Source organism: Cariama cristata, unplaced genomic scaffold (genome assembly GCF_000690535.1).
Source record: "Cariama cristata isolate BGI_N322 unplaced genomic scaffold, ASM69053v1 scaffold43438, whole genome shotgun sequence".
Classification (NCBI taxonomy): domain Eukaryota; kingdom Metazoa; phylum Chordata; class Aves; order Cariamiformes; family Cariamidae; genus Cariama; species Cariama cristata.
Genome location: NW_009630334.1, coordinates 4,615 through 31,146, shown reverse-complemented (window position 1 = coordinate 31,146; position 26,532 = coordinate 4,615). Strand labels below are relative to the sequence as shown.

General features: G+C 39.8%; 1 protein-coding gene across 1 annotated transcript; it reads right to left on the bottom strand.

Annotated features, from left to right (window-relative positions):
* Positions 1-1,183: 1,183 nt before the first annotated feature.
* On the bottom strand, positions 1,184-26,532 carry ANKFY1 (ankyrin repeat and FYVE domain containing 1). The gene is made up of 25 exons (XM_009705460.1): positions 26,344-26,532; positions 24,615-24,733; positions 22,076-22,211; positions 20,427-20,550; positions 18,699-18,848; positions 17,621-17,786; positions 15,302-15,506; positions 14,456-14,524; positions 13,514-13,713; positions 12,985-13,082; positions 12,359-12,581; positions 11,302-11,400; positions 9,869-10,022; positions 9,819-9,821; positions 8,743-8,911; positions 7,627-7,745; positions 7,123-7,279; positions 5,957-6,157; positions 4,710-4,886; positions 3,856-4,003; positions 3,500-3,590; positions 3,040-3,164; positions 2,678-2,824; positions 2,087-2,177; positions 1,184-1,355 (listed from the first exon to the last, which is right to left on the bottom strand). Exons 1-25 carry the CDS (start codon positions 26,505-26,507, stop codon positions 1,223-1,225), a joined length of 3,468 nt encoding a protein of 1,155 aa, XP_009703762.1. The 5' UTR covers positions 26,508-26,532; the 3' UTR covers positions 1,184-1,222.

Sequence of the window (26,532 nt, the reverse complement as noted above, 5' to 3'; positions counted from 1 at the left end):
AGTACTTTCCTGTTTACCTAGACAATGTGGTGTTGGATTTTTACAGATTCAGCATGTTTAAGAGAGCATGATCAGCCTAGATTAAAATACTGCAGCTTAATCCAAATGCCTGGCATTGCACTGCCAGTCAAGAATCCTTCCTTCAAGGCCAGAGGCTTAACATTAATAGGACATCTCCAAATATACACACAGTCTTGAAAATGGACCCAAATTTAATGTCTAGAGGTACAGCACATTCTACACCAGTAGGGTTACTGACTCTCCTGCAGCAGTTAACCAGGGTCTTTAAACCCAAGCAAAGTGCTACTCTCCCTCATGGGATTCATAATGCACTTCAGCATTTATTGCTGTATTGCGAGTTAGACTACTTAACCAGTTTTAGTGTTTCTCCATTTAGCATACGCTTAGGCCTTTCAGCACACTTACGTTCATTTATACAAGCTTCGTGAATTGGAAGGACTAGCAATGTAAATATGAAAGTGCAACAAAGTAGACTGACAGCTCTAGCAGGGATGAGCAAGAGTATTTACTGGCTAAAACAATCTTGCACTTCTCTTGAACATGCTAAAGCTAATGAGACATTTACTGAGGAGGTATCAAGATGTGGATCTGCAATTCTGACTGCTTTGCATCAGATGTTGTAAAGCTTTCTGTTGTAAGGCCACAATTCTTGAGCTATGCTTAGAACTACCCCCATTTTTGAAGAGTTTCTTGAAACAAACAGTGGTTGCAACAGCTCAGTCTAGCTTCACAAGAAGTCTTCTCTAAAGAAAGGGAACATTTAGCTTTAAGACAAAGCAAAGAAAGATACCTGGTTACCCTGAAACTTAATGCCATCTCTACTAAGCAGCCTGAAAGCTACAGGACTTAATAGAGTTGCTCAGTGCAAAGCACCATGTCAAGGACAGACCTGTTTTATGTCGATTCAAGCATCAGCCTAACAATTTTAGCTTCCATACCCCACTGCAACTAGAAGAGGGTCTAAATTCTTTTGTCACTTGGTTTCAACGATCCACTCGAATTCCTAGTGAAGTCTATCACAGCCCAATACATTTACAGTCATACAAAGTCATTTATACCAGAATATATCATAACAGGGTCCTTAATTAGTTCAGTCTATTGCAGAAGACATGTATAGGCCTCCTCTTCCCTATCCAGAGGGCTTGTAAGCAGAGCTGCTGTCAGGACCACTGACTGGGAATCCCTTTACTTCCACAGCATACTAGGAGACTCCTCCCAGAGTCAGGACATCAAAGCAGATGTTGCAAACTCGAACTGGCTTGTTCAGATCAAATTTTATGATAGGAATCTCCTTTGTTGAGCACTTATGGCAGAGCAGGCGTCCACAGTGTCGGCTGTTGATAGAAAAAGGGTGGGAGAAAAGTGAATTCACTCCTAGTGAACACCAGGGTTTTACTGTTTGATGTTCTTTATCAACGATAGTATCACGAAAAAGGTACACTAGCAATTGAAATGCTACATTTTTCTAGTATCTGCTGGTATCTCTCATGTAATAATTTAATACCAATGCCAAAACCACATGCTGCTTCTATACTAGTCAGTCACCCAGTAGTACTTCAAATGATGCATGTGTAGGTTTTTTTTCTCTGAAACACTGGGCTAAGAAAAATCTTAGCCTAACATCCATCTAACCCAGCACATTTTGTGGAAGTTCAGCCTAATTAGGAACAGGCAACTCATGCCAGCATCTTCAGTCATTTCTATATTACAAACAGCACCCCTAACCTAAGCTGGCATTGGCTGATCAAATCTGTCACCTGTTTCGGAGCAAGTCAGCCCCACTACTGAAAGTGGGCATCTAAATCCCGTTTCACCACTGGAACTTCAACATGATTTCTCATTTCCAACAAATCAGAACATTAAATGCACAAAAAACTGCTTAAGATATGATTTTAGTCAGACCACAAATTACTAATCTAGGACAGGGTAGAATGTTTCAGCTGGATTACTGGTTATACACCTACATTAACATAGAGAACTCCTAAACCACCAGAAGGAACAAGCCTAGCTACATTTGGAAGAGGAATCTGTTTCCTTGTAAGCACAGCAAGATGTGTCATATTACCAGTGATGCTTTCTTGTCGTGACTCCAAATTTGGCAGTGCATTCATAGCAGTTGGAGCCATCACACCAGGGAGGTTCTTTTGTCAGCATATCTGTTAAAGGCAAAAATGTAAAGGCAAAATGTGCTCAGACACCTCAAGTACACTGTAATGTTAAGGAGGCTTTTTTCCAGCTTTAGGTTCCATCCAGTGTAATTAATTTAACTACTCCTGTAGTAGCTACAGTCTTGTCTGTAGACAATGTATAGTTTCTCTCATCAACATCGCATTATCCACAGCGACTATACAGCACAAGTTAAAAAGCAGTACCTAGGTTTTAAGCTACATTAGACTATGACACCAGCCAGGAGTCCCCATGTCTATTCTTCCAGAAAAAGTAACACTGAAGTTTGACAGGTCTGCATTGTGCAACTTTCCAGCTGATCATGACAAAAATTAGTGTTTCTACCCCCAATTTAAAGTAGTAGAATACTCAGCAGTTCAGCTTCTCTGGAATTACTGTCATCGAAGCCAGATGTCCAGAGTTCTTTCCTCCAAAGTATCTCAGAAGCATAAGTTAAAACCACTTTCTGACTGTAGCAAGTAGTACTTACCCAGCAGTCTAAAGAGAAGCTGTTTTGTAGCAACTTGGTAGTTGAAGATATTGACTCCTTGATTATTGTTAACTCCAAGACGAGCCCCAGCTCTCACTATTGCACGACACAAGTTAGCATTTCCCTTCATGTAAGCCAACAGGAGCACTGAAAAATAAAAGCCAGACACCTCCCTGCTAACCGAGTGGTAGGTCTTAGGTTACGCTCAGCCCAGAGTAAGATCTTTAGTTCTTTTAAGTTTCCAATGCTTGCATCTTACTGTATTTAGCACAATACCGCCAATTATTCCAGCTTTAAGAGTGACATACCATTAATACAACCCCAGTTACTTTCAAGTTTAATAGCTGTTGAATCTCACCTACCTGTGTTTCCTTCAACATCGGGTTTGTCTAGAGGGTATTCTGGCATACACTCCAAGAAGAGGTCACAGATGGCTGCTGCATTGTCTTTCCCGTATTGTCCCAGAATATGCATTGGTGATTGGCCTCTGGGGAAAAGAGTTTGTTATCCTGATCAAAGTCTGCTTGCTACTACAGTTATTCATCCAACTCTCCTTGTTTTCAAGTTTGGTTTGGACTTAGAACAATGCTACACCTAAGTAACTCAGTACATCATACACAACTGCCTACTTTAACTTCCTTTTCTTGGTATACATAACTTCCACACAATTTAGACACAGCATGCTCTGCACACTTCACTGTAAAATTAGTGTAGAAATACCATAATCAAAGCCAAATCTTTGAGGTTTTTTTATCTAGTCATATCAGCACATATTTTAAAATAGACTGTGGTTCTTTAGTCTGTTAAGACTATACTAATTACCTAATATTAAAGGCTTCTGCATCTACATTGCACTCTGTGAGGAGGACCCGGATATTGTTTAGACGGCCATGCATCACTGCCAGATGAAGAGCTGAAAAGTAAAAGAGAAGCTTCAAGAAGCTGAAGTAGTTACTATTAGCAATAATTACAGCCTGATAAAATTAAGTACTCCTCTTCCACTTTCCCCCCACCTTCCCTCTCCAAAACTCCTTCCATCAGCTTTGATTTCTTGGACTTTCATTCTTTTTCTCCTTTGAAGAGTGAGCCCGTTCAGTGGGCTATCTCTACCACAAAGAGCTATCATTAACAGACCTACTAGAGTGTTTACATCTACTTGTGTAACTTTAGAAGCTTACCATTATTTCCATTCTCATCTACAGCTGCAAAGTCTACTCCATTCTCCAGAAGGACTGAACAAATTGTGGGCAAATCTTGCTGGGCTGCCAAGTGAAGAGCAGTCTGACGATGCTTGGTCAGTTCATTCACCTGGGCACCTGCAAGCAGCTGTCAAGATGCAAGAAGGAATACGTTCAAAGATGTTTTCAGGGCTATTAGCCAACAGTTTATTTCTGGGAATGAAGCACACAAGACTCCACGGTACAGAGATACTTCTAGGCCTCCAGCATATATAAAACGCTATCATTACTGGGCTGCTGCAACTTGTGTTCATGTTCAAATCTGCAAAAAGGACAAAGTAAGGTTCTTGCTTTAACGTGAGCCTCACTACCCAGTGATTACTGCAAATCAACATGCTCACATGAAGGCTACTGATGCAGCTCAGCTAACACTATGAGCTTCTCCCCAGTAACTAGCGACAGGACGAGAGGAAATGGTCTCAAGTTGCGCCAGCGGAAGTTCAGGCTCGACATTAGAAAGAACTTCTCATTGTTAGAGTTGTTAGGCATTGGAACAGGCTCCCCAGGGAGGTGGTGGAGTCATCGTCCCTGGAGATGTTCAAAAAACGTTTAGATGTGGCGCTTCGAGACATGGTTTAGTGGACATCGTGGCATCAGGTATACGGTTGGACTTGATGATCTTTGAGGTCTCTTCCAACCATAATGATTCTATGGGAACTTTATGCAGTTCTGAGTTCTGTTTCAGAAAAAGTGGCCTTACCTTCAGCTGACTTCTCCAGCCTACAGGCTACGTGCATTAAGGCAGAATGTGCATTTTTGAGTAGAAGAAAAAAAAATTACTCTCTAGTACATACCAGATTACGCACAATGATCTCTGAGCCAGCTTGTACAGCCAGGTGGAGAGGTGTTAGTTTGGAGGCATCCTGGACTCGAGAGTTTACATTAGCCTGTACACTTATCAGGAACAGCACACTCTCAATGTCTGAGTTCTGAACAGCTACATGTAGGAAATTCCGACCTTTGTTATCAACCTGTGGCAGCAAGGGCACGTGAAATGAAATCCATTATTTCTGTAGAACAGCACATTTTTATGTCTTAGTACATATTTTCACTAAGAGATACTTGCTCCCTCTACTTGAGGTGAGCTGTGGAGTCTTGTCCCTTTCACTGCTTGACATTAGAGACTTATTTGATAGATGTGACTATCAAATAACTGAACGGAGAAGTTATCAGCTGCAACTGCTCACTCTAGTCTGCTTCGGACTACCTCATTTCTACTTTATAACCTTGTCATTTCTTGACCACGCACTGGAGAGTATTATGACAGACAAAAGGTTAACAGGTGGTGTAGTAAGTGCTGAGCAGCAGTTAATGATAAACTGAGTTAAATGAAACAAACTTGAGTCAATCTGGCAGGTAATGCCAGAGAAGGAAGCAACATGCAATCCTGCCACACTCATGCAAAGTGTATTCATTTTTTGCTTAATATCAAGCGCATGTTGTTGTTCATCTTTGCCTTGAAGCTGATGTTAAAGCATATTTAGAACTGGTTGTATTTGTAACCATGTTTTGGATATATTACAATAGCTCACTAAGCACTCAAATACTTCACTAGTAATTAAACTTACATAGGGTGGGAAGAAACTCCTCAACAGCTGCAAATGTCACACCAGAAGCCTGAAGATACAGTTGGAGGTTTTATAGTTCGGCAGTGCAGCATAACATCTATTATTCAGTTATTTTAGGTCAGGGTTTCTGTTTTGGATAGCTTTAGGAGAGCTAGGTAACAATTTTTGTACTAGTCCAGCACAGGAGAAGGGTAGAGTTAGAACTTTCTCCTTACATACACATATGCCTGTTCCTCAATTTAGTATTGACAAGATAAGGTTTGACAAGACACTAACCCTTGATGTTCAATCTCACACACAGAATGTACACACCTACAGTTTCCCAATAAATCCTGCTACAGAAGACTTGCATCTGGGAAACGTCATTGCATGTAAAGCCACAAAAGGCTAAAGCAGAAATCGCTTGTGGAGCACCTGTTACCACAGACTACTGCAGTAAGATGACCAGCATGCTTTGAATACTCCCAGCTTACCTGTTCAGCAGCTCCTGGTTCCCTCTTCAAAATTGCTTCAGCTGCTTTGTTATTTTTATATGTCATAGCACATGCAAAGGGAGTCATTCCTTGCCTGTCACGTACATTTAGCTTAATATCTGGATGTGAAATCATAAGCTGAATGATAACATTATGTTGGTTGCTAATGGCAACATGGATTGGAGTTCTTCCTTCTGCATCCTAGAAGGAAACCAGGAAGTTTGTTATATGAAGACTCAGCAATACACAAATACCTTCCCTAACTCTGAAAAGTCAAGGAAACTTATTAGTTTAATTCTGTGACAGACGCAGCCTCCTTCAGCTGGGACACCAAACAGTTGCAGTAGGAGCTCAAATCCACAGTTTTAAGTGAAGCAAATTGGTATTTGTTTCTCCAAATAGGTTGGCCCCAATCCTGTGCTATACAGCCATTTAAGCAGCTCAGAATAACATTTCCCATGTAGTCAGACATTTTAGGGGCAGAGATGAGCGTTCAAAGTCTAGCAAATTCAAATACGGTATTTAATCACTTGTCTGTATCAAGCAGCAGTTTACAGCCATGGCTGCTTTGTGACTGTGTTCTGTCATTCATTTTGATGTCATCTTCAATAGCACCAGGACCTAGAAGTGTTATGCATTCATTTCTTTTGTTGCTATTTGTCAAGCTTCTGTTTAAGGATTACTGTGTAATCAAAAATGAAGCATAACATACTTACATGACCTCAGTTTACTTAGTAAGAGAAGACACTTTCCAAACATACTAACAAAGCAGAGTATTCTGGAATTTCACACTACAGCTAATCTAATGATCAATTGCAGCAGAACACAGCTCTGGTCTTGCCTTTCCTTCACACTAGGGACAGAACAGTTGAATTCCAATCATTGCATCAGAAAACTAACACTGCAAGAAGTTTTCTGTATCATTATTTTCCTTCAGTATAGCTTCCTGAATTAACCCATTGTACAGGCAGATAAGCACTAGATACGATAACAAGGGACAGGAAAGAAAGTAGAACTGCAGCCAGTCATCACACTGGCTCAGCCATAACAGAAGAATGTTCTTTTTCCTATCAAGCAAAATACACAGCTGAGAGGAAAGTTTGTTTTCACTACATTAGAGGCAAAGAATCAACTTCAAACAAGTGGCACACAGCTTCTCTACACACCTGAGCATTGACATTGGCACCAAACTCCAAAAGGCACTGGATCACCTCTTCTAGCCCCCAGCAGGCTGCCAAGTGTAGAGGTGTCTGTCCATCATGAGCTTCCTCTTCTCCTTCTCCATTTGGGCCTGGCTTTCTGGGACTATTCACATCACAACCACTAAAACAAACACAATACAGTCAATTTATTACATTTAATCCAGACTTAAACTGTTCCAAACAAGAGTCACAAAAAGTTTACAAGAGCTGATCCATCAACTTCTGACACATTCTACAAAAGCACAAGTTCCTGGTTTTAGTTTGACTCTTGTCATCAAGAAGATGACACCAATATAGGTAACAGAATGTGTCTTCAAGATTAGTCAGACTTCAGTAAGTGCCATCCACCCACTGAAAGACTAATGAAGCATATACCTGTTACTGGCTCAAAACAGCATTCAATTAATTTATGCCAGGAAAATACGTACATGCACATTAGAAGGTTTCTATTTTAGAAGGGGGTCTGACCTGCGAATAAGAAAGCACGCTGTTTGTTCACTGTTTTCATCAATAGCTCTATGAAGAAGAGTTTGTAAGCAGCCACTTGGTCCTGATCCCCAACAGGTTGAATCACAGCCGTGCCTAACCTGGAAGGAGAAGCACAATGAGGCAGTGAAGTTTTTTTATGTCTCCAGCAGGCTCCCACTACTTTATATAGTCCTTGACTAATGCTTCTGAAACATTATCCCTCAGAGGTACAATCTGAGATGCCTTACCTATTCTTGTGACAGTTGTTCAAATTCAGGAAGCGATTTTCACATCTTCTGGACCAATATTTTATTGGTTTACTAAGCAACACCTAATTACTAACAATCCAGATATTCACCCATATACTCTGAATAGACAGATCTTAAGCCAGTTTGGTTAACAGTTACCTTGCTTTCAGCAATGACAAACACCTAAAGCAAGGCAAGTAGCATCAGCAGACATTGCCTTTGAAGGTCTGGCCCATTTACTTGCTTTCCTAGACATTCAGCTAAACAGAGTTAGTTTTTTCAGGAACTGCATTTCTAATATTTGTATTCTTCTACTAGAGAACTACTTACTGGAGCAATGCAGCACTTAAATAGGACTTGTTCTACTCCTTTTTACAAACTATTTACAAGGCTTATACACGAGTAGTTTCAGTGTTGGCTCCATAAAGATTCTTATCCAATACCAGCACAAATGATCAAGTACAGTTACAAGATGTATTTCTCAGGTCATCAGCACAGCTTTTAAACAGTTGTCTCTAGCAGACAATAACGGCATATCAGAGACAAAGCTTTCAAGTAACTTCCTTATGAAAGATGTAAAGAGGTCTACTTGCATCTCTGGAGAAGTCTCCTGCTGGATCACCTATGCCTGAAAGTAAATAGTCTTAAAAATAAATATAATCCTTTAAAGGCTTTCTTAATGGAATGTTAAGATGCAGTAAGAACCTGCACATACTCTAAAGCATACATACAAGTGTTCAGCTTTATTCAGGAAGCTGACCATGACACAAGCCTGGTATGCTACAGACTGATGTTTTTCATAGATCCTTACTCTTTCCAGGATCAGAAATCCAGACAGCTTCTTAATTAAGTCAAAGGACAGTCTTACCAGAGTTGATGCAATATCTTCCAGGTCATTTTCTAAGGCAAGCCATAAAGGAGGATTTCCTTTCTCATCTGGCACAGACATGTCTGCTCCCCTGGTACAAATAGCATCAACCACAAGAGGGAGCTGGTTTTTTATAGCTAGCTGCAAGGCAGTCTCTCCATCCTGTGTTCTGTAACAGGTACAGTTTGAAGCGTTACTACTGCATTATAAAGTTAGCTCTCATGGTACAGCAGTTCATTGACAAACCCCAAAATTATCTCCTCAGGTGTGTAATTTTGCTGTGCTAAGACCTATCTCTACAGCCATGCAAACACACCACATTAGTTTTTCATCACAGCTATGTGGTTTACCTCTCTTCCCCCCCCTCTTCCATTAGTAGCAAGTGACTGATTTCTACAGTTTGAAAAGCATGTTACTGTTCTTGGCTCAGAGACACTGTCATTTCTTTAAGTGCAGCCATTATTTGAATGGAGTTTGGAGTTCCTTCAGAACAAGCCTACTGCCACAGAAGTGAACAGCTTTGTACTGCTGTTAACACTTCAAGCAACAGTCAGAAATACCAACTGTTAGAAAACTGAAATTGGAACAGCAGTATTAGGTAGTTTGTACCCATGACATTCATTACAGTATACCTCACCAAATTTCAAAGACCGCCTGTCAGTCATGTAAGCAGGATAAATGTTTTGTTAATTCTAATATCAACTCGTCTAGGAGATACTCCGGAGGCAAGTTCTATTGGAATCTTCTTGCTACAGCTACATCCAATTAGTTTAGATGGCAGAAAACATGCAGCTCCAACAAGTCAGCAAATAGATGAGACTACAGAAGTCCAATACCATGTCTCTAGGACTTGAGAGTCTGTTACACGGGATTCTGTTCTACCTAGAATTTAGTGGCACCTCCCTCTGCAGCCTCAAGAGGAGATACTGATCAACGGAGCTATATATAGGTCTAAGTTCACATATGTAATCCCTCAGCCATAACTGGTGCCATAAAAAAGCACCAAACACATAACTATGCACAAATCATGATTTGAAAACAACTTCAAGCCATTATATAAAGGCAGTCATCACTACCTGCTCCTAAATACATATCCCATTGAGTGTCGTATCAGTTAAGATCTTACCTGACATTTATATCTGCCTGATGTTCCAGCAAAAAGAGTGCACTCTTACTATCTTGTCTCTGTATTGCCATATGTAGTAGAGTCTGTCCGTCTGACATTGTGTCATTGATGGATGCCCCAGATCCAAGCAGCTGAGCTGCTATTGTGTGCATGCCTAAAGAGTTAAAGCTCATTAATATTTTACTTTCGGTTCTATAAGATAGAGACACTGAAGATTAACAAATAAAGCTTCAAGGTTTCAACTTTCAGTAATTACAGTAAGAGATGCACTGAATCAATGCTAGAGCCTATTAAAACTTACATCTATGAGCTAAACCAACTCATGACTCTACCCAGCTTGAATATTCATTTATAGACTTCTTGAATATCGATTCCTGAATCCTTTTGGTCTTGCTTGAAGACACAAGATATGGTCTGATATACAGTAGAGCTTTCCCATTAGTTCTACCAACCTAAATGTAGTAGAGTCCTCCTTAACCATACCTAGCCTAATCCTTCATATCACTTCAGACTTTTGTCCAACAAATATTAACTTTGGTATTACATTCATAAGCTATTTTCTTGAATATTACATGTATCAGATGTTTAGCTTAGTTCCTCCTCCTTTATCTCAGAAGGAGATAATGGCAATGGTAGAGAGAAACCTACATTTTAGTTCCCTTTCATTAGAAAGGAAAGTGAAAAGCCTGGACAGTAAAGATATTTGTTACATATGCATGACAAGTAGCACTCCTGTACAGAGCAACATGACTAAGCATTCTGCCTCATCTCTTAAGCCCACAGTATGAGTAGTCATCCCCCATACAGTTGCTGTTTCCAGCTCAGTAGGACCATACTTAAACTGGTTCAGTAGTGACCATACCACCTCTTTCTTTTGACGATGCCCTGATACTGTTGAAATGTCACTTGGCAGCAAATAAAAATAACTAGTTTTCCCCAAACCATTCCCCTCCTCATTTCAGACAAGAAAGCATCTTCTGAATCAGTATTTCAAGTTCCATTCCCGTTAATAGCTACTTAAAGTAGCTCACCTTTCCTTTGTAAAGGTCAACATTACTATATTAACCAGCATCTAGAACAGACTTCACTATGAACAGACAGTACAGTGACCCGATATGAAAACTACCAGGGAGTTCACAGCGGAGCAATTCCACAGAACCACAAGTTCAGTTGTGGGCAAGAGGCTCCAGGGCTACCTGCTAGCCAAGAAGGAAAGCTGTAGGGCTAGAAATCTATCAGTAAGTCAGATGTGAACATTCAGTTTTAGAAGCTGAAGAATCACCTAAAGCTCTCCTGGATAGCTTCTCACTAGCAGCACAAGCCAGGACATGAACACACACGTGCCATTTTGTCTTAAAAAACCAAACCAAATCTTATCCACATCATAGCTTCCATATCTTTGTAAATTCTCATCTGGTTTTGAAGGCACATACCTGTCCAAAGAGCCAATCCCAGCACAGTCTGATCTCTCGAGTCCTTTAGACTAAAGTCAGGAATAATTTGCAAGTTGTTGGTAGCATGAAGAGCATTAGCTACAAAAAAAAGCATAAGGAATTACAGCTTTCTTGTAGTTGACATGCAGTTGCACACTGAAAGCTGCAGGAGTAGCAATGGCACATTTTGAAGTAGGTTGTTCCTTTAGCAGTCAGTTTGAAAGATCTCAGCAAGATACCTTCAGTTTCCCAGACGCAGTACTGCTTAGGATTCAGGTAGTATTGCCACTACTCAACACTTATACTAAAAACATTCAACTTTCTAGCTAAGAGGCTTAACCTGCCCCCTTTCTACCTCCATTTCCAAATACAGTGGCATATACAGAACTTCAAGAATTAAGAGTGGAGGCTGAACTGCAAGATGGTGGCACCATCCCTCCTTTTCATCTCCCTGGGATGGAGGATATTCTCCCCAATTCACCTACTCCCTTCCAAATCCCACTTACGGTAGGGGACAAAATATGCCTTGCTTCAGCTGTCAAACTCCCTTCCTGCTGCTAGGAAGGAGAAGCTGAACTAGTAGCATTTAATGAACGATCATCTGCTAGTATTTCAGTACTTGTCTCAACTCTGCTATAATACTAGCATTACTCTGTACAAAATCCTCTTACTGAAATAGTTGAGGGAGGCAGAAGTCTCACCACAGAAAGATGCCTTTATCCATATTTGATTCCAGCATTCACCTGAACCAAATGCTTTGACGGGGAGAGAAAAGGGATCTCAGTTGTACAGCTCGAATACAACCTGGGGCTAAGTGTTCAAGTCCATTATCTACAGTGGAGAATTTAGAAAGATTCATGGGCAAATTAATTTTCTAGTCTTAACAAGCAGATGATTTGAGTTTAAGACTACATTTAGCCAGTCTTATTAATTGCTCTACTTAATGTTTACAGGAAGACATGCTTTATTAGTAGTTTGTCAAAACACAGTTTAGATGCTATCTTGACACACTGATCCACTACAGCATCAATACAGTCTGAACCAGAAAAAAGCCTACCTTTTTGTTCCAGGATGACTGACACCACATCTGGGTGATTGTAAGCAATAGCCATGTGAAGGGGAGTTTGCAGATAAACACTCTCTGCTGTTGAAGAAGATGCATCCTTCTGACCAAGCACTGCTTCTGCCGTCTGGATGTTTGGATTGGCTCCTTGTTGCAGAAGTTCTGCTGTCAGGTTTGCTAGCCCATGCCTACAGGCTGTGTGCAGTGGTGTTTCTCCCTTCAAGAAACAGGGTGCTAGGTTAACAGCTTGAGACATGAAGAGAAGTAGCTTTTAAACTAATATGCCCACAAGAATTGGTGTGAAGAGCCTATCTCCTAGTAGCTGAAGCTCCTGAGGACTTTCAAACTGCATGAGTTAGCCTATATTATAAGGACTTTATTACAACAGGCACTGAGGGAAGCGTTAAAAGCATGTTAACAACTGGTGATGCTGCAAGAACAGTGCCACAAGAACACAACAGTTGTCTGATCACTAGTAAACATCTGAAAACATGCAAAAGGCTCAGCAGGTGTTCTAACTTGCTTTAAGCTACGGTTAGCAATGAGAGAACTGTGCTATCTTATTTCTGCAGAGAAATAAGGAAAATTTCAGGCTACAGTCTGCAAGTTTCTGCTTTTACCCATTTGTTTTGGTGGTTCACTTTTGCTCCATGAGTTGCTAGAAAGAGAGAAGCTGCCTCATTTCCTGCACCAGCTGCCCTCTGAAGCAAGCAGTTCCCTAAAGAAAAACCATGAACACTGTTAGAGTGCTATTCTAACCACACTTTGACACTAACAATCACGCTAGCACCTTCCCCACTACCATATAACATTAAAATTTGAAGCCAACAGCGAAAATCCTTCCTACTAGTAGTAATCCCCTTACAACACTGGACTGTCATGTGCACTACCATTTAGCAATTACACATTTTGAAACTGTAAAGAGGACATTAGGACCTGGCAACAAGTCCAGATTTTCTGTGACTTCCTGCAAGTCAAGCTCAGTTTGAGACTGTCAGTGTTCGAGTTCTGGGTAAAACTACTACCACCTACCATTTATTATGCAGCAAATGCCGTTGAAACCTCATTCAACTCCTCAGAGTGCAGTTAACATTAAGCAATTAACTTATAAGCCTTCCACCTACACAGAAATACAAACCTCTGTTTTACCTGTTACTGTGTCTGGAGCATCTGTATTGCTGCCTCGTTGGATCAACCTTGCTGCAAAACTGTTCTCATCAAATGAGGTTCCATTTACAACAGGGGCATCCTCAAAAGGGTTTACAGACTGATCAGACGATACAGTGATATACTGAATTGCAAGCCACAGAGCTGTGCTTCCTTCATGATCCTTCAGCTCCAAGTCTAGTCTAAAAATAAGAGTTAATGTTCCCCATTTTATACCTTAAAAAGTGGTTCCCGAATGCAGCTTAAGTTTCAAGTGTCCGAACAGCTGTACTAGTTTATCTAATACCTCACTGACAACTTTTGCCTGCCAAGACGTCTACTGTAGCTCCAGTTACTTCAGAGAATTTGTGAATACTCTGAAACAAGCAAGACACCTTTTAGTGACTACTAGATTTAAGCACATGGCTCCTAGGAGAAGCATGGCCTTGGTAGATTTGTGCTCCCACTAAGTGTAACGAAGAGGCAAATCCTCTTGCATTCAAGTAAGCTGAGTACAAGAACTGCAAATTCAACTACAAAGAAATTGAATCAAATGAAATATTCTACTTTATCACCGGAAGGCAGCACTTGTATTAGCTTTAAGCAGAACCCAAGTTGAACTCAAGAACATATTCACACATTTTAAGTTTTATTACTCCTTTTAGCTCCACTACAAATGAAGTTATTGCTACATTATTTCATCTAGCCCTCTTTGAAAACCACATCGATGCATTCTGCTTCCTCTTTACAGTAGGGCAAAAACTTACTCGGCTTCTGGCATTGTTCTGGCATCTTAAGTTATGCAAAGCCTTTACGCTTTTGCAGCCCAAGCCTATTGCTACCTTTATCATAAGGCAAAAAGGCATAGACAAGTCGTTAAACCAGTTTTTGTATCTTCACTGTACAAGGCAACCTCAGTGTATCTTACATTTAAGCGAGACTTACTGTTTGCAGTGGAGAAGCTGACTGAATACAGGTTCATTCCTGACCACAACTGACACATGTAATGGCGTCCTGTAATTGGAGCAAAGTGCAGTTACGTTAGCAGTAAGTGAGATGCTTAGGATTTTGCCCATGGTCATCAACATGCCCCTACAGATTTATGGGGTTAGCTTTTGTCTCTGCTCTCAGGAACAGGGCACAAGCACATCTTGAAAGAAAGAGCAGTCTATTCCTTTAGTGGACACGATTCCAATTAATTTAGTAGTAAGCAACTCTTTACACTAATGTAAGAGCTAACCTTCAAGGAAAAAAGCACAAGGGCTTGACCTATCAGAATTGAGTAGCCGATACACTCTTAAGTCTTCTATATCATTTTATGTACTTGTTTGCCAGGTCAGCCTAACCTGTACAGCAGTTTACAAGCCCTACGACTCAGATAAACACACTGCAGATGCTCGCTCTGAGATAATTTCAGTTTCACCGACAGCTTCAAAGAGAAGTACCTTTCAGGAATACTATTTGTCACCTTAGTTAGCTTGCTTTACTTTCAGTGATTCAATAAAGACAAATTAGTTGTGTGCCATGTGTTCTAACACAATCAACTCACCCCAGCTTTCCATAGCTGGGCTATGTTTAATTCGTCACGACAGAGTACCATTCAGCCTGCACAGCTTTTTACTTTGAGTGCTACCCACAGGTCTCAAACTGGATTAATGAATTCACCTTTCCTGCTTCCAGTATCACCCGTGCTTTGCTGACAGACCTGAGCAAGTTCTTAGCAGGTTGCATCTAGTCACTACAGTGTTATCTGTTAAACTGGTAGCAGACTTTACTTCACTGAGTATTTACCTTCCTTTGTTGTCTTGCATATTTGGATTGGCTCCTGCCTGTAAGAGGGACTCTGCTATCTGTGCCATCTCTGCCATGACATCTGGCAAATGCTTTTTGGGGCTGTAAGACGCCACAAGGTGCAGAGGAGTCTCCTGGTCTCCCAGTGTAGCAGCATTCACACGGGCACCATTTTTAATGAGAAAGTTTGCAGCAAATTTATCTCCTTTTGTGAAACAAGACAAGGTTATTTATGGATATATATATATTTTACAAAGTCTAGAAAATGGATACACATGATCTCCCTCCATACCATACAATCATTCCAATACAAGTGCCTGCTCTTAGAATGCCTTAGCAATCAGTAACTTCAAGAACACTTTACTGCAAAGTCAGGATCAAAATATTTCATAACAACCCCTTGGAAAAAGGGTTTTGCCCAGAAGTTACATGTGACACTAGTTTACTTGTTATGGTGATACCAAGTTTGCTAGCTCCTCTATCACGATAAATCCATTGCTGCTTTAACGCACAATTGGACAAATTGTGAGACTAAACATACAAGTAGTATTTGAACAAAAGGTACTATTCCAGGGCACTGGTCAAAAGTGTGTAGCTGAAGTCAGTCATCATCTGTTCAGTCTTGCTACGTAAACAAGCAGTAACACAGCCTTTGTTCTTGAAAGTTTAGGCCCCATTATATATAGGGTAAGGGCTTCAATAGTTAGGACTGCCATGCACAGTCGGTCCTAAGGCACAGTGGGTCCTAAGAACTCCCTCTTTGGAGAGCTTCTCCAAAGTCAGAACTTAGGCCCACTTCAGTACACGAAACCTTGGACTTGAAACACCAAGATGCAGAGAATGACTCAGGATAATACTAATTCCCCTTACTCCAAAGACTACTTTGAATAGATATATTCACAGGTTGCTTGTCCTGAATGCAAGACTGAAGAACAAAGACAACTGTTTGCCTGTAAGCAATACAGATTGCTGTATTATCTCTACCAGCAAAAAACAAAACCCCATTTTCTGATTTTCACATCTGACATTCCCCCACTCTCCAGTGATCGTAAGAAATAAGAATCATGTGGCAAGTTCAGACAATTTGCTTTAGCTCCATTTCCACAACATGTGATCATTAACAGTTATTAATTCACTAAAGCTTTGATTACTGAAAAGCAAGCATTCATTCTCAGAGCTCTAGCTTAGACTGAAAGCAGACATTAGAACTAGAGGACAAACACTAGTATTAAGTATGAAGAGCAGCTTGCTGCAGTCTTTCTAGTGCTTTACAGGGCTGCAGCCATCACAACACTGACCTATGCCTAGAAGGTCTCCTACTCCTGCTGCTGAAGCTTCATCACAGGATCAGGCACCAGCATTACCCTGTTTAGATACGCAGGAGATCAAAGGAAAAAGTTGGGAGCTGTATTTTGAGCTCACAAAACTTAAACTACTTCTAAGAATCCAAAACAGCTTGCTGTTAAAAATAAACTTAAGCTTTTCATTTGTAGCCCTACAATACCCATGAGGTCCAGTCACAGGTAAGGTTCCTGTTGTGCTTCACTGCCAAAGGTATCACTGCATGCAACTAGCAGCATGAGGCATTCACCACCGATTTCTACCAGACTTTGGCCATAGACCAAGATGCTGCTAGTCCAAAGCCTTCAGAATACTGGGGCCATGGCAACCAGGTCCTACTGTGCTCCAGTTCTCATAAGACGCATCTTCTCTAAGATGGAGAGCAGCTCAAGATAATCATGTAATTGTACTCTGACTCCACCCTGATAACTATGCTATATTCACCAGAGCTTTAAAAATATTCAGACTGGCATAGAAGCACCTCTACCTGCTCACCTTCTTCCAGCCAGCTTCTCCTCCCCTAAAACTGCTGTCCAGTAGCAAGGACCCTTGCTGTTAACCATAACCACAAAGAAGCATATGCTGCATTCAAGCTAGGTCTAGAAAAAGGCTTCATCTTTATTTGTGACTAGACTAGCATGCCTGATTCAACTATTTGTCAGAAAGACATTGTGTTGTCAAATTATAATATTCTCAGTATCTCCCTACATTTCTTCCTTTAGCAGACAATACTAGTTTTCTTCTGGATGTCACGTAGTATAAATTTCATTCAACAGCCAGCAGGCTAGCTTTCAGATCCCAAGTAAGAATTTGTTTTTAAGTTTAAAAAAAACAAGAAGAAATAGGACAAAGTTCATCCTTGACTACAATTTTCCAACCAAAGTGTCAACTAAAGTGACACAGGAATAGACTTTGGAATACATATTCCACACTGAGAACAACTGCAAAGTAACAAGGCTTCATATCCTATTTACTTACCTCTTTGGATGGCTTTATGTAACAGACTCCAGCCTCTCTTGTCTGCCCTATCTACATCAGCCTTGTAGTTGACCAGTGTAGTTGCAATACTCTCCAACCTTTGGGCAAGGGCCAGATCCAAAGCAAGATCTCCATTGTGATCCAATTCATTGAGCTTCCCAGGAAGCTACAAGACAAATTCAGACAATTGATATTAAAGGTATGCTCAGCAGCCTAACAAAATTTTAACAGCCCATTCCAACTACCATAACATCAGACCTTCAGCTCTAGTGTAGAATGCTAGTGCTGCATTTAGGTAAGTGCATCGTACACAGGAAAGCAATCAGAAGGCTAGCATTACCACATGCAATTCTACCCAGAGGGCTGTTCAATAAGAAAACAGGAGTTTTGTTTGCAAGTCTTGTTTAACTCACAGGAAGTAAGACTAGTATACTCTTAGAAGTATAGGCATATTCAACATAGTAGTAAAAATTATTGAATTATTCCTTCAAGATACCTCAATTCTCAGTTGGATTAGGACCTAAGGGTGCTAAGTACTGCTACAACCTCAGCTTCCAATTAGAATCTGAGGCATCTTAAAGGATTAATTAAATAATTCTTGACAATTAATACCTGAATAATTCTTCCTTCCCCCTTGTTGGGGGACAACTTTTTTCTAGTTGTTTAGAGTGTTCATCTGAACAGAACAAATACGTGTTACTTCAAACATTCAACAGAAGAGGAAAAGCATTTGTTCAAAGAAATGATGCTCACTGAACTGCCATGAAGCAGCAAAGTTGACTATTATACCAATCAGCTTTAAATGTGCATAGCAATATCAGATATTGGATTTTATTAGATATAGTCTGCTGCATGCAATACATTTTAAAAGCGTTATGAATCACTTCTGAATTACATCTTAATGTAGCCTTTACCGCTAGGCCTCCATTACATACATAGAAGTAGCCATGACAATGATTAACATGCAGATAAGAATTAGTGACAAAAAAATCAATAAACAAGGTTCAGATTGGTAGTAAGAAACTAGTTATTTGAAACACCAAATTCTAGAAGACAGATCAAGTCAGTCTCACTATACCTGTGAATCCATTTCAATAAGATACAAAAAGACTACATCTTCTCTCTCAACTTTAATAGCCTTATGCAAAGGATATTCTGTCTTTGACTTGAACATTTTATACAACAACTGAGCACTCATGCTACTGAAGTCTTCTTTACGCAAGTCATCCTAGAAGCAATAAAAAAAAGAAAAGGGTAAGCAATACTCCTGCTTTATTTATAAACAAGGCATTGCACAATATAATTATGAAGTTCACAAGACAAGTTCAGTTAAAAGCTCCATTTTGATAGCATCACAACAAGCAGGAACAATCCCAGATAGCTTTTTAAGACTAGTAAGATGTAAAACTTCCCGAGTGTTTCCTCCATTTTATTTTCAAGATCAATTAGCAAAATTTTTCTTCTTTTGTCTACAGACATGGAAGACTAGTATTTTACCAGACATTATACTAGATTAACATCTAGTCTCTAAACTAGTTCTTTATCTGGACTTAAATCACAGGTTAGATTTTTTTCTGACAAAAAGGCATACAACTATTGAAGACTTTCAAAGTTCTGTGGAGTTGTCAAACTCTGACTAAAAGTAAACAGAAACTTAGAAGTAAAGAGACCTTAGGTTTGAGTTAGTGCTCACTTGACTAAACAGAAACAACCTCATTTCCAGGTAGAATACAGTGTCAAAAATTAGGAGCCAGAAGCAGGAAAGAGTTAAGATGGCTGACCTGCAGGTTCAGATACAAGAATTTAATATATTCACAGATCAAAGCACTCCCCTCTGCTTTGGCATTAGCCAAATAAAAATATCCACATCTAGATGATGCATTTTAGGTTTACGATAACCTAAATCCTCACACACTAGTCTGCTGTTGACAAGTCTTATTTTAAAGGCTAATCCATTACTCTGTTAATCAAACTTTCCTCAAAATAACAGATCAGAGCAAGGGAAACTTCCAAGTTGGGTGCAAGACTCTTTGCCACTCCCTCCATCACCTAACAGAAACTCTTCCTTGGTTCCTGTGGGTTATTTTCAGAAGTAAAAGCAGGCCTGGGATTTGTGATCTGTATAGACAGAGACCAACTATGGACAATCTTCTAAACAGTTCAGAGTCCAGATTTGATAAACAACCTTCTTGCTTATTAGAATACAGTTCCTTTGGTTTGGCTCATGTGTAGGACAGTAAAACTTTTTTTACAGCAAAGTATTTCCAACAAACAGGACAACTCTTCAGGCTATAAGCTACTTCCTCCCAGTCAAGACATTCACACCAAGATAGACAACGGACATAACCTCTAAAGACAACAACAAAAATCTTAGAGAAGGAGCCATTTAATGTGCTTTGTTTCAAACATATAATTACGAATTAGTATTGTAGAGAACACCAAATAACACACAGTGTCAAAAAGCACATACTATAAAGATAATGGAGACAGATAGGAATGGAAAAGTCACTCCTGCCTCAGAAGCAGCCTCTTCACTCACATCAGGAGGCAGGGCAGGCAGATTTGACAGCTTTTCATCAACACTGTTGCTCCTTGCAAACATATAAGGGTCAGCATAACAGGTCACCTTAGTCACTGAAAGTTATCAGGAATCCATGTAATCCTCATCCCAACTGGAATGCTCGAACGCTAGCATACCAAGAGATACTCTGAAGGTTACAGTACAGTAAGTTAAGCAAAATTCTACCAATTAAGTTCCTACACTCTGCAAACATTTTTCCTCTTGCTTCCTTCTGACAATACTCACCCAGTGACTAGCAATTATCTCAGCACAATAGTTCAGAAGAGTGCTGGCATTCAGCTCCTCAGCAGTCTGATAGAAACGAATGCAGTTCCTGACATTAACTAGTGACATAACTCCTTTTTCACATCTGTCAAAATAGGAAAGCCAGTGTTCAGTAATCAGGAAACAGCTTTACTGTAATCACTGTAACAGGGTCTTATACACTCCTTTTCCTAGATGCCAGTAGAAAGTGGCTTGGCCTTGCTTTACTATAAGGCTAAGGACCACAAGCATACTTTAATCAGAAGCCCTGTAAGACAGCTCCTGTAAGAGCAGACTCCTATTAGAGTCCATCTAAGCTAAGGTCCCATGGTAACACCACACATTGCAGGAGTCTGCAAGTGGAGACAGACATCCTAGTTCTCCCAAGGGAACAAACTGCAGTTCATTCACTGTCATCAAGTAGGGAAGATGTCTATCTTTAGAAGTACTACAGTGATCACAAGCAGCTTTTGTGCCAAAGTTAGAAAAAGGCATGCCAAGTACAGCTATTTGTTTATTAAAGATAAGGGATAACCTTTAATAGCAGATCCACCTAATCTTTATAGGTGCGAAGCTATTAGTGTGAGTTCATGGGAAGAAGATTCAAGTACCTCAAAATGAACGTAAACATGCCAGTGATCTCCAAGCAGGTATTAAGACCAAAAACTGGAGATACTTTTCTCCAGGTACATACACCTACCAAGACATCTAAGAATTACTAGTAGCATACTGTACATGGACTTGTCACTAGACTACCATGACCAGACAACAGCTGAGGAATGTTAAGGTAGTATAAACATGAAGACAGTTTTAGGCTGGTACAAAGCCTGAAGGTAGTTTTAGCATTGGCCTTACAGATTCAACTTCTTTAGTCAGAAGAATTGACAGCAATTTAGTTTGCTTCATGTTAAGTCACACTTAAATCAGATTATGAGTGCCATGTACTGCTACAGCCCCAGACACCCCTTGGGCAAAAAAATTATTATATCAAAGGTACTTTGACCAAATTCAAGGCTTCGAAGTTGTACAAAACTTGAAGAAGTTTTCGTTTGTACATTCAGGCTCCTCACTAACTTTAAATGGTTATTTACAGCACCCTATACATTCAAGATCACAACCTAGCCCCTATTAGAATGGTGCAATCGATCTCCTCAAAATGGTCAAGCATTGTATTGTTACATTACCCCTCTTCATGAAGAAGAGTTGCCACCAAGATGCACAGAAGAACAGCTATTTAAGTTAAAAATTTTTCACCTGTGGCATTTTAATACTGCAAGCTACTTGCCATTGACTCCTGCTAGCATCCTCTTTAACAATTCCTTTCTTGCAACTCTCTAGAACTTGTTATTAATATACTGATCTCTACTTCCTCTTAATGCCAAATTAGGGTTATTAGTTTGATGGGGAGAGGAACTGGAAAGTAAATATAAAAGCTATCAGAAACACTGCTACAGTTCAACTGCAGTGCAAAGCTTCATTTCCTGCAATAAACTGCATGTCATGATGTATTATTAAAGCTTCAAAACTTTGAAAAAGCAAAATTTTACCCAATTGCCAGCAGCTATCATCCTATTGCTATTCAAAGAAGGTTGAAGAGCTCAAGAAGATTCACTGTATTTACCAAGACTCACCTTTCCCTAAGCAGCTGGAGCTGAAATTTATTAGATAGTTTCATGAGCTCTGTCAGAAAGATATCATCTTCTCTTAGCTCAAGTTCATCTGTGTAGATCCACCGCAGCATTGCCATGGTTACCTCTGGGTCAGCATCTGGTACAGGGAGCAACAGGGATTAATAAAATACCCAAAGAACAATCACCTATTCAAGTAGTTGCTACTCTTCTGACTGTTAAAGATACAGCTACCATGAAAAAAAAGATAGCCTTGTTGAAACTGTACTGCTTTAGTCCAATTAAAATGTCAAAACAGGCAAAACTGGTCAGAAGCTAAAACTAGTAACAATGCTGGCTCCAAGGAGGAAAACCTTTCTTCCATTGGAACACTGTGCAGAACACAGGGAGTCCTGTAACATCTCCTACCTGCTACACAAATATTGCATATTTAGGGCCAGTGATGTCCCTTTAAAGTCTCTGCTTCCTCACATACGGTTAAATCCACACCTACATTTGACAAGCACAAATCCCCTTTTCGATTTAAGAATCCTCCCTCTTTTATATTATAGTCATATGTTATGAACTGTTGCATTCCAATATAGGTACTTATACCTTGGTAATGACTACAAAATACTTAAGACTGCTGGGAACTGTTATCAGGAAAGGTGCAAAAGAGACAGTTTAAGAAGCTGGTTAGATTTCAGTTGTTTACGACACTGATCACAAGCCTGATGTTTTTTACACAGGAAGAAAAATAGAAACCTACACCACAGGACATGAGGTACACAAGCCCAATGGCCAGGACCTTTGTCACCTAGTCAGATGTATAGTGACAATTCTGCTTACAAGGATGTAGATGAGAATTACTCCACAACGTAAGATCAGACCAATTACAACAAAAAAATTCCATTCATTTAGAAAGATAACATTAGTCCCTTAAGGTGTTTTGTTTGTTTTTACAATGAAAACATACCTGTTTAAGACACTGAAATACATATCCTAAAACATCTCATTTACATGGAGGGTTGCCCCAGATTATCTGCAGAGTACCAGACAGTACTCAGCATAGCATGTAGACTGCCTCCTAAGAAACAGGAGGTTTCATTAACGCAAGTATCTGTTGCCAAACTTGAAGTAATCAAAAAACCTACTCCAGCTGCAATATCAGCTCTGCCTTGGCAGAGATAAGAGTTCATTTTCATTCTCACAACAAGAGAACCTCTGTTCATGTCTTTCTGTTCTTCCTAAAGAGTAGAAAATTCTGCAGATTACATGAACTCTAAAACCCCTCAATTTTAAATGCTGGCTGTATTCTGAAGTTAGGATTCAGGCAATCTTAGCTTGCAAGTTCTTAAAGACATCTCTTAAGAAAACCATGACAGTTTTTAGGGAACAGCTTGTTACTTGCTACAACTATTTAATAACCTAATCCTTGTGCCATTTATCAAATTCTATAAAAAAATTCAGTTTTATGCAGTGGTATCATTTACTAGCACTTATTTTAAGCATCATTCTGTAAAAGGAAGTGTTTGCATTGTTAAACACGCAAGACTGCAGTTACACTTGAGATTACCAGACTAGCTTAAAACGTGGAGCTAGAAATGCTACAGATTGCCACTCGCAACAAAACCACAATTAACATAAGAGCTTTTTGGTAATAATCTTCTGTTAGCATAGCACTCAACTTAAAAATCCTTGGCATCTGTTTTCTTGTGGCTAAAGACAGACTCATAAATCCTTTTACAAGAAAACCTACACTGTCTCATAAAACTAGCTTGCTGTGACTTGCTTCTTTCCAGTTTGTCTGCACTTAGGATTCATAAGATTAAGTGCAGAAAGTGAAGCTAATGCTTAATATTCAACATGCCAGCCAGCAAACCTGCTTAACTTCATGCCTGTTTTTATTGCTCAAATTAATTCTATAAGACTCTTCTATACTGTTAAGTACGGAAGAAAAGCCTGGCAAGAAGTTCAACCTGCAGAAACGCTGCCCAGTGTAAGTTCACGCAAGAAACAGCTACAGCAGAACAAAACACTATCTTGTAGATGACTGTCTGTCAGAAAACTTCTCTTCCTCACCTATTTTGCAAAGGTATCAAAGTGCCAAAGCAAGTAACTTTTTAATAACACATCAGCATTTGTATTCATTTCCCACACACAGTATGTTGACAAGAAGCAGGGTATTTCCATGACACACTTCAGAGAAATTATGCACACTACCTCAAAAAGCCCTGTCCTTAGAAAGGAAGAAGTCAAGCTCCTCCATATAGATTTGTTTTTCATTATGTTTAGTTGACTCTAGAAAAGACAAACAGGCCACCATTCTCAACCCCTGTTCATTAAAGAGAAAGAAGGTAGGTTATTGATTTAACTACCACTAGTACCAAGTTCACAAGCATGCTACTATGTTTCAGAGACAGAGCTCCTTAATTAATGGATTAAGCACCACTTTTTGTGGACAGTAGTGGTCTGAAAGGTACATAAGTAACCTTTTCCCAACAGGCCCTTTCATCAGCCATCCTAAAGACAATCAGAGCATCTTAGGTCAGCACCGACTGACCTGACAGATCCAGCTCCTCTGTTGAGGCAAGGTTGGCAAGACTCCAAGTATCACTGCGTGCCGCCAAGACAAATTTGTGAGCACTGATGTGCTTGTCCCCAACCTTTATCTTCAGATCACTGATAAGAGGAAAAAAAATAAAAATCATATACATGTATAACACAGACTTCCCCTGTGCTTAGACACATACAGATTCAGCATCTCCATAGTATCTATGTCCTGGCATCCACATTTAGGTTCAAGTTGTCTGAGACATCAAAACACATTTAACTGGTTAAGTAGAACAAGTTTCCAAACGACACAATTCTTATTTTTCTAGGGAGCAATGCAATGAGTCGTTAGTACTTAAAGGGTTTGTGTGGTTTTTGTTTTGGTTTTCTTTTTTTTAAACCATTTTGGAATAGACTGCAAGGGAATTGTTGTAGAAGATAGGAAAACCCAACAATCTTGAGGTTAAATATGTATGTCGCAGTGTCCATACTAATACTGTCAGCTAAGCACCAATGGTTTCAGGCAAGACCAGCAAGAGAACAAACAATGTCTGACAGTAGTCTGCGTACAAGACAAGACTCCAAGAATCCCCAGTTCCCAGGAGACCAACTGTCAAGAATACTGATTTCATCCTGACCTCTTTAACACCAGGTTATACTTTGTAGTTAGAAAGTACCTGCCCTGTTTATTTTAAAGTCCCATAGCTTGCAAGTGTTCTGCGTAGGTGTACTTTTCCAGGCCATTTTCTAAATGAAAGCACTGCTACAAAATACAGTACAAAATACAGAGATGTTACTTAACAAAACTTGCACTAGGAGTTGCTACCTTTCTCATTTTATGACTTGTAGGTCCTTTTAGACCACTATTCTAACCCTTTAAAACTCAAAAGCTGAACATAAAGTGATTCAACTCTTCCAACATATGCTACCTAACACATCTCTTAACCACAATGCTACAGTAAGTTCTTGCCAGGCAGAGCCTTTTCTCAGGAAGGCTCATGAACAAATGTTAGGGAAAGGAAATTTTAATCAAAACTATGTATTTTCCCCTTACATAACCAAACTCCTTTACTATATTTGCATTGCTTTCAGTAATGGCAAAAAAATTGATACGTGTTATTGTAGTCTCAGAACTAAATCACTTAAGGGATCCAGAATATTGAAGATGATCCTTAACATGCCTATGGAAAAGAAACCATTACACCTAATTTTGTGCTGAGATTCAAAAGATACAATATAATTTATACCACTAAGTCACATATACCACTGTCTAAGACCTGTTATATCACACAACTAGACAAGTCAATTTAATCAGGCTTCTTTACACACAACAGGAGTACAGAACTGGTTTCAAGGACATATGCTTTCAAGAAAGGAGGGATTTCCAGTTAGTAGAAGATATACTGTGTAATTAATCCATCAACTAGTTACAGATCAGTTTAAAATCACTTCTGTTCAAAGGGAGCTTTGCTGTTGACAGTGAAAGTGGTTAGTTTTCTTTAATCTTGTCTTGAACACCAGTTTCAGAGATGAACTTCTACTCAGAGCTCTTGATTCAAGAATTAGATTCAGTATGCTACCTGATCTTAGCATGCTCTTCCAACTGCAATTGCAACTGAGGACCCTATGCATACCAGGCAGCAAAGGAAGAATTTTCCTTGTCTAAGGCTAGTACCTACTGCAGCCAATAAAGCCAAAGGTTCCTGTAATGCCCCTTTCCTCAAAGGAGGATTTCTTACCTGTACTGCTCCTGCTGATAGAGTTCAGCTACAATGGCAAGAAGTCGACTGATGAAAGTGTCACTGGCATTGTCTTGGTTAGCCTCGGCAGCCAGAAGATTGCATCTCCTTTCTGTATCAACTAGTTTCTTCTGCAGCTTTACATACTCCTGGCGAAGAAGCATCAGGTGCTTTTCCAGCTTGGCCACC

Excerpts from the sequence above, each read along its gene's own strand:
- ANKFY1 (XM_009705460.1), bottom strand. The coding sequence starts at position 26,507 with ATGCTTCTTCGCCAGGAGTATGTAAAGCTGCAGAAGAAACTAGTTGAT. Across the intron at positions 7,280-7,626 it reads GCGTGCTTTCTTATTCGCAG|TGGTTGTGATGTGAATAGTC; the intron begins GTCAGACCCCCT and ends TGTTTGTTTTAG. Across the intron at positions 3,591-3,855 it reads AGATGAGAATGGAAATAATG|CTCTTCATCTGGCAGTGATG; the intron begins GTAAGCTTCTAA and ends TTTACTTTTCAG.